General features: G+C 47.3%; 1 protein-coding gene across 1 annotated transcript; it reads left to right on the top strand.

Moving 5' to 3' along the window:
- Nucleotides 1-5,098: 5,098 nt before the first annotated feature.
- LOC136653925 (olfactory receptor 4M1-like) lies at nucleotides 5,099-7,628 on the top strand (the record flags this gene model as incomplete). The annotated part of the gene is made up of 2 exons (XM_066630793.1): nucleotides 5,099-6,055; nucleotides 7,599-7,628. Coding segments are annotated over exons 1-2 (987 nt in total), but the record flags the coding sequence as incomplete, so codon positions are not given.
- Between the last annotated feature and the right edge of the window lie 1,235 nt (nucleotides 7,629-8,863).

Here is an 8,863-nt window from a genome sequence, read left to right as displayed (position 1 = left end):
CTTCCAGTTTTCTGAAAGTATTGTTTAAGACCGTGCGGAAGTCTCAGAATGTTTTCCCAGTTGGTCTCAACATTGCACGAGGCTCCATGGTGCTGGGTAAGCAGGGGGGCCACATGGTGCAGGGGCTGGTATCATGGACCTTTGCCCCATAGTAGGGCAGGTCCATTACTGTTTAAATTAAGATTTGCTGCTTTTAGAGGAATCTGTTCCGTTTCATTAGTTTCTGTCTTTCTTCTAGGAAGGTCAAGGCATTGCAGTATACATGGGCTTTCTTGGAGATTGCCCATCTAGTCACTAATCAGATCCAAAACAGCTTGCCTTCAGATCTCACCCAGAATCTGTGTGATTGGTGGATAAGCTTCTGTTCATTTTGCAGTAACTTCATTGCCATCATCAATACCACATCACTTTATGCAGTCTTGCCATATAGGAAAATTTCCCTTGGCTCTTGGAGGCCAAATTTGTACAAAGGGGGGGGGGAAATCTGAACCACTCCCCCCCCCCACAGTTGCCATTATTGGAACACAATAACATTGGAAAAATGTTTTCTAACTCCATATTTAATAATTATTATAACGCTGTGATTGGATTCAAAGGAGGACATTCGACCATATGTTGGTAGCAGCTGTTTTGTACCAGTGATGTAGAGTGGGTACAAAGCACTAAGTTTGGAAGGGCCTGGAATGGCTCCAAAGGGGAGTGGGAGGGGCCACTTGCATGCTGCGGTGGGGCTCCCTGCAAAACTTAGTGCTTTTCACTCCCTCTGGCTATGCCACTGTTCTGTATAATCTATCCTGGGTTATCGATGGGTTATCGGAAGACACAACAAGTGGAGCCTCTTCCCCAGCAGGGTGCTGCGAACAAGAACCCGGCAGTAGGCATCTCCATCAGGTGGCAAGGAGGATTCTCAGGGTGGGGAGAATGTGGGAAGGGGCCACACAGAATGTGGGAAGGGGCGGAAGGAGGGGGTCTGCAAGGGGGCAGAGGAGGTGGCAGAGCCAACTCACCTGACACAAACCTCCTCAGTTTTGCACCAGATATTTTTGGCTATTTTTCAGGGTTGGGAATGACTGCAGCAAATTTGCCACTAGTGTCCCATTGTGGTCCTAGGAACCCTGGTGAGTGGCAGCCACTAGCATTTTCCACCAGCAGTCCACAGAGCAAGGTTTTCCTGACAGTGATTTTTTTAAAAAATGCATGTAACATGCACATATAAGGGGGAAGAAATCATGTGCTGGGATTCTGTATTGAAACTAATGGCACAGCCATATATTTCAGGCATGAAAGTTAGTGACCTTGGGCCAGCTGCAGTCTCAGGTACCTCACAGGGTTGTTGTGAGGACAAAAGGAGGGAAGGAAGCCTGTCCAGCACGCTGAGCTTCTTGGAGAAAGGACGGTAGAAAAATGGGGAAAATAAATTTTTACTTGAAACGGCTCGACAACCAAAAGAGGAGTGTTGAACTGCAACTCGCAACATTTGCACACCTGCTTTTTAAACTATAGTGGGGAGAACCCTATCACTATTATGCACACATGGTGAAACCCTAAAGAAAGCCATTAGGGGCAGAAGAGAGGGTGTTTTGCCAGATTCCCGGTCCAAGTTTCACTTAGAGAATTATGCCCACTCTAAGCTAATTAGGTCCCCTTCTTTCCCCAACAATGACCCTAGTTCTGCACTGCTGGACCCCACCACCAGGGTAGCTCGCCTGTTCGACCTGCCACTGGCATAGCTAGAGGGGGGGCGGCACACTAAGTTTTGCAGGGAGCCTTCCTGCAGCATGCAAGCGGCTCCTCCCCCTCCCCTTGAGAGCCATTGGCCTCAGTTTCCCCCCTACCCACATGGCTCCCAAGGGGAGGGGGAGGAGCCACTTGCACATTGCAGGGAAGCTCCCTGCAAAACTTAGTGTGCCACCCCCCCTCTAGCTATGCCAGTGCAACCTGCAGAGGTCCTCCTTCTTCCTCTCTCCTGCCACTACAGCAGCATCTTGGTCCTCAGCAGGTCTTGGGTGTGGCAGCCACACACCTATCTCCAAAGTCCATCTGTCCTTTAGTCAGCTAGTCCATCAGCAGTTCTAATAGTCCATCAGCCATTAGTTCCTCAGTCTATTAATCCTGTCTCCCTTTCTCAAGCTTTCTTCCTTCTACTACCCACACCCCTCTCCTTCCTGCAGGTGCTGTTCTTATCCCCGAGGGCCCTATTGCCTTTGAGTAGCTGTAGTTGTGCAGCACACTCACTGCATTCTCAGGCCCTGCCGTGAACCCCATGCTTGCCTGCCAGAGCAAGGGGTCCCTGTCGACACCACACCCTATCTCCTTGAGGGATCTTGCACAGTTCCATTACAGAGGACAGGAGAGAAGAATGACTTCTAAGGAGAAGCCAAGAGGGGAAAAAAACATGAGAGCAGGTCGGACATAGTCAGATTTGTTGCCATCATTGGGTTTGTCTGGGGAACCCAAAGACAGAAAGGGAACACTTTGGGGTACAGGGAAGGAAGAAAGAAGGAAGAATTTGTGGGGAAGAAAGGGGCAGGGTGCAGCAGATCAGGCTTCAGCTGGCAATGGTTGCCTGAATTGAGGGCTATAGACAAGAGTGAGCCCAGGAACAGGTCATAGAGCACTTCACCCACTCACAGAGGGGGAGTTAATCACTATTAGCCAGTGCCACAGAGGCCAAACTCTTTTAACCCATGTCACAGAGGCCTCCGAAGAAGATCCACCTTGAAGGACCCAATGGATCAGTCGGGGGGTGGTGGTTTTAGGAAAACTTTGCCTCTTTGGAGGCCCCCATTTTGGCCAGAAAAATGAGTTACAGGGCTCCTTACTGGAATTTGTTAGTTAAGTTATTAACTAACAAATACAAATATATTTGCATGACATCACCCACTCCGCTGCTGGCTTCAGAAATGCTGGAAGTATAATTGGAAGGCTGGAGGACGCGGTATTTGTAATTGGCAGGATAATGCTTATTTCTGTGCTCTGGTGAAAACCTGCCTGGGAACAATGAGTGGGTGACCTTGGGCCAGTCACTCTCACTCATCCTTGCCCTACCTCACAGGGTTGTTGTGAGGGCAAAAGGAGGGAAGGAACTGTGTGAGGGACTGTCTAAAAATGTGAAAAATAACTAAATAATAACCTAACTTCAAGCACCTTCCTAATGCTTTTCATGAAAACTGATAACTTTGTAGGCTAGAAGAATCAGCTGGCTACATTCCGGTGCCTGAAGGAGAAAGTCACAAGGATGTCCCCCTGAAATATGATAATAATAACCTAATGACTTAATTTCCTGCCCTTTAAGAATCCCACCACCCTCTGCTTGTTGAAGGGCAAAGCAAAGGAACACATTTCATTCCTCAAGTTTCTAATGCTAAGGCTCCCTCTTGTGGTCAAAGGTTGCTATGCGCTCTCTTCACCCATCATAAAGTCAAAAACATGGGGAAAGATCAGGCAGGAAATTCTGAGAAGAGCAGGCCAAAAGACATGCTGTTGTAATGATTCTGGCTGCAGACCCATTGCCGTTGTCATATCTTGCTGTGACTTCCAGTTGCCTGGGGATCTTCTCCTTCGGTGCCCCACTGGGAAACCCAAACTGTCATTTTAATAATTCCCCTTGCAACCTACCTCTTGCCTGGTGGCTTCTCATGCTCTCTTGGGTCCTGGCAGATCCAGAACTTCCAAACCCATTAAGCCATTTCTTAAGCCCAACGTTGCATATAGGCAACAGGGACCAAATGTGTACACCTGCGGGCCAGGCAGAAATGGGTTTTAAGATCCTTGCATTTTTTAAAGTAAATTATATGTCCTGGGGAAGGTGTTCTGCTAAGCAGAGCAAGCATTTAGGTGGCAGAAAGAGGCTGCTTTCCCTTCACAATCCATTGTAGCTGGTAGGTGCTAACTCAGGCTTTGCTATTTTAAGATAACGCAACTGGCTCCAGGGAGTATGCTTTCTGCAAACCATTTCAGAACTCCCTCCCTCTACTACTCTGTGGAAAATACACTGAGATGGTGTTTGTTTTTATTTTTAACTTTGAGTTTTGCATCTTTACTCCGACAGTGGAAGTTGGGCTTTAAAAACAAAGAAAAGCGTGACTATAGCGTGAGTATTCTGAGAGTAAAGTGTGATTAAATAACGGTTTCAGCAGGAATTTCCAAGCAGTTCCTGTGCAATTTATTTCACGGATCAACTGTAAATTTGGTTTGGATGTGCTGCCTTTCTCCCCCTGGTCACTTTCATCTTAAGCCAGCCCCAAAGTCTCATCTATGTTGCCTCCTGAAAGCTTGCTGTCTTTTAATGTATGGGGGTTCTGTGCTTTTAACAGCCTCACGACAAGCAGAAACCTAACAGGTGCAGCTCTTCTCAGCATGGAGAGACTCAGGTGTATCTAGAAATGGGAACATTGAAGGACATTCTTATTAGAAGAGCATACATTTGAGCATCTCTTTCTCTTTCTCTCTTTCTCTTTCTCTCTCTCTCCCCCCTTCCCCTTTCCCTTTTTCTCCTGTCCACCTTCCTACTTCTTCTACTGGTCCTCTCTCTTCTGAGCCTGTCACTAGATGGATGAGTAAGGGCCCAATCCTCCCCAACTTTCCAGCACGGATGTAGCTATGCCAACAGGGTGTGAGCTTCATGCTGCTGAGGAAGGATAGGTGCTTAGTCCTCTTCAAGGTAAGAGAATGTTTGCTTGCTTACCCTGGGGCTGCATTCTGGCTGCATCAGCACTGGAAAGTTGGACAGGATTGCACCCTAAGTGGATAAGGGCGCAATCCTAACCCCTTATGTCAGTGCTTTCCAGCATTGACATAAGGGCAGTGCAGCTCTGAGGAAAGGAGACAAACCTTCCCTTACTTTGAGGAGACCTCCATGAGTGACACCCAACTGCAGGATGCAGCACCTGTGCCATTGGCACTGCTATGCCAGTGCTGGAAAGCACTGACATAAGGGGTTAGGATTGTGCCCAAAGTAGATGAAAGTACACCATTCTTTCATGCCCATTTTCCCACTATTAATCTGATATTTATCTCCTCTTCGACCATTTCGTCCTTCTTTCCATCCAAACCCCTTTTCCCATCAAGGTCCACCCACTTAAACCTTACTCCAGGGATGGACAGTGGCACAGGCAGAGCCATACCGGTAGATTCACCACCCCCAAAGTCGGAGGGTGAGAGAAACAGTTCCGAAGTGACAGAGTTCATCCTGATGGGGCTGTCTCATGAACGGGGAGTTCAGCTTTTCCTCTTTGCCCTTTTCCTGATCTTCTACTTGATCGTTCTTCCAAGCAATGTGCTGATCATTATCACCATCCGGAGTGACCCACACCTGAACTCACCCATGTATTTCCTGTTGGCCAACCTGGCATTCTTGGACATCTGGTACTCCTCCATCACTGCCCCCAAGATGCTAATCGACTTCTTGTCTGAGCGCAAGATCATATCCTTTGGAGGCTGCATCGCACAGCTCTTCTTCCTCCATTTTGTGGGCGCCTCCGAGATGTTCCTGCTCACCGTCATGGCCTACGACCGCTATGTTGCCATCTGCCGTCCCTTACACTACACCACTATGATGAGCCGGCGACTGTGTATCATACTGGTGCTCATCTCCTGGGCTGGTGGCTTTGTCCATTCCTTCATCCAAGTTGTGCTGATTGTCCTTCTCCCTTTCTGCGGCCCCAATGAACTGGACAACTACTTCTGCGACATCACCCAGGTGCTGAGGATCACCTGCGTGAATACTTTTGCTGAGGAGATGGTGATGATTTTCAGCAGTGGACTCATCTCTGTGGTCTGCTTCGTGGCCCTCTTGGTTTCCTATGCCTTCCTGCTCACCGTGCTGAAGAAGAACACCGGTGAGTCGGCTAGCAAGGCCCTTTCCACCTGCTATTCCCACATCGTTATCGTCATTTTCATGTTTGGCCCTGCGATCTACATCTATGCCCGACCCTTTGACGAGTATGCCCCTGACAAGGTGGTCTCTGTCTTCCATACCATCATCTTCCCACTCCTGAACCCCATCATTTATACCCTCAGAAACAAGGAGATCACAACTGCAATGAAGAAGGTGGTCCTCAGATACCTTCTCTGCAGGAAGTGAGCAGAAAGCAGATGTCCCAGGTTTTCCCTTATGGCTGAGCCATTTTGGGTTCATCCTCATAACCAAGGGTGAGCAAATGCAATCTATTTTAATAGGGAAATGTCACCAGGAGTTCCAGTGATTACTTGTACTTAATATTGATCTTCCTTTCCCCTACAAATACAGCTGCTCTCTTACACACATGCACGTATTATATACCGTATTTTTCACTCCATAAGACGCACTTTTTCCCCCAAAAAAGTGGGGGGGAAAGTGTGTGTGTCTTATGGAGCAAATACTGCAAAAAAAAAAAAAAAAAACTCCGCCCCCAGCCCTGCCCCCTGCCCGCTCTGCTCTGCGCGCCTTCCCAGGAAAGTGTGGGTGGGGTGGCAGTCTTGCTGAGCAAGCCCTCCTGTCTACTCAGAAGTAAGTCTCAGAGTCACTGGGGCTCACTCCCAGGAAAGCGTGGGTGGGGTGGCAGTCTTGCTGAGCAAGCCCCTAGAGCAGGGGTGCTCATTATGTCGATTGAGAGCTACCAGTCGATCTCCAGGCAAAATGAGTCAATCACAGGCTTCTCTCCCATCCAAGCATCCCTAGGAGTGAGCCCCTGGCAGGCTTGTGAGCCCAGGGAGGGAGCCTAGGGAGTGAGTCCAGGGAGCCCAGGGAGTGAGCACCTGACAGTTCTGTGTGGTTCTGTGTGCAAGGGGTTTTGCACTGGTCTTGCTGTGATGTCTATACAGAGATCTTCCCTCCCCCACACCTTTCCCCTGCTTTTGCACTGGTATGTATGGAGATCTGCCCCCCCCACTTCCATCTGTTGGTTCTGTGTGCAAGGGGTCTTGCACTGGTCTTGCTGTGATGTCTATACAGAGATCTTCCCTTCCCCACACCTTTCCCCTGTTTTTGCACTGGTCTGTATAGAGATCTGCTTCCCCCCCCCCTTTGTATTGGAATCCAGGAAGATCTGGTGAGGAGGTAGATGTGGTGTCAGCAGTGGCCCCTTTAAGGGTAAGGCCTGGGCATCCAGCAGAGTGTGCTGCACAGCTGCAGCCACTGGAAGCCAATAGGGCCCTCAGGGATATAAGGAGTACCAGAGGCAGAAACGGTTTGTGGGTTTTGAAGGAGTGCAGGTTGGAGGTAGGAGAGGAGACTGACTGGGTTTATTGAATTTGGAATCTGACTGTGGATTGTGACTGGACTTGGATACCCTGATGGATTTGACTGACCTACCTGGAACCTAACCTTGGACTGTAATTTGGCTTATTGGCTCTGGACTCTGATTTGGTAACTCTGATTGATGGGACTGATTTACTTGGCATCTGTGGACTGGAACTGGACTCACATTTGCTTGCTGCACTGGTGAGTTGCACAAGGCGGATTGATCAGCCTTAAGCGGGCATGAGGCCCAGTGGTTTGGAATTTGGCAGAACATCATTGTAGCAGAAAGATAATGTGATCCCCTATTTGTGTGCACCTGCTTTTGTGAGCTTCATAAATTCTGACTCTAGCGATGATGAGTTCTTGGGGTTTCCAGAAAACTAGAGTACTCAAACCTTTAAGTCTCTCCATTTGTTAATGACAGTGATAATGGTTCTTAATGCCACTGTTGACTGCTGTTCACTTTACATGGTTCAAATGTTATTCTGTTATAGCTTATTAAATATTTTATTACACTATTTGGTTCAGAATATTTTTTTCCTTGTTTTCCTCCTCTAAAAACTAGGTGCGTCATGGTCAGGTGCGTCTTATGGAGCGAAAAATACGGTAATTGAAATACAACCACAGAAAAATGTCCCATTTTCAGTTCTTAAATTATCAATGATTATATCCTGGCATCCTCTGCTGGGTACCCATGTCTAAGAATTAGAGAGAAAAAACAACTAGCAATGATGTTTTCACCTTAAAACCGATATAACCTGGTTAATTTCAAGGAAAATCAACTATGTTTTGTCCAAGAAAGTTCAGTGGCATCCCACACAAAATGTTCCCTGACCTAGAGGTTTCTTATTAACAAATATTTGTATTTATAGAGTATATTTTAGTAAGTAAATATTAAAGTGTACATATTCAGGGTCAAAATGCACTTTGAAAGTGTGTTTTCCTTTTTAAAAAAGAATGGGGGGCGTGAAATATGGCACTATGGTGAGGATAGGGGGACTTTGTTATGTAGCTCCCATTGCAGTCACATTCCAGCACTGTTTTCAGTAGGGAAAAGTTTCAATTGGCTTTCAACTGACATTCTTCTCTTACTGTGAATAGTGGCCTGCGTTGGTAGTGAGTGGGAAATTTTAATGCCTCTTAACCCTGCCACAGTTACATTACATTTTACATGCTCCCCCCATGCTCTATTATTTTCTAAAGAAAATAAAAACATGGCCAACACACACATTCAAAGAAATGTGGTCCTTAGATACTAGAGGCCGTGTTTCTTTCACAGCCCACAATCCAAGGAAATCTCTGCTTCTTTAGCCATGTTCAGTTGTACTTCTCCATGGGAGACAAATGTGTGAAGACTTCTCTAGAACATGCCAGTGACACAGGCACTTCACTCCTATCCTCCTGGGATCAGCACTCGTCTACAGTGATCACAGGGAATGTTATCTCCTTGTGATTACCACTCTGGAAAGTTCTGGAAGCTCTCCTCATACATGGTCATGTTGCTCATGGCTTGGGCAGGGGTGAAGCCAAGCACCCACACTGTCAGCACATCTGAGGAAGTTCACTCCCTGTGGATATTAATGGCTGAACAGGGATTTTATGATGGAAACCTCCTTCTGTCCTGTTGAGAACTCCAAGCTT

The sequence above is a fragment of the Tiliqua scincoides genome, chromosome 5 (genome assembly GCF_035046505.1).
Source record: "Tiliqua scincoides isolate rTilSci1 chromosome 5, rTilSci1.hap2, whole genome shotgun sequence".
Classification (NCBI taxonomy): Eukaryota; Metazoa; Chordata; class Lepidosauria; order Squamata; family Scincidae; genus Tiliqua; species Tiliqua scincoides.
The sequence above is the reverse complement of the archived record's forward strand: the minus strand, read 5'-3'. Positions and strand labels throughout refer to the sequence as shown.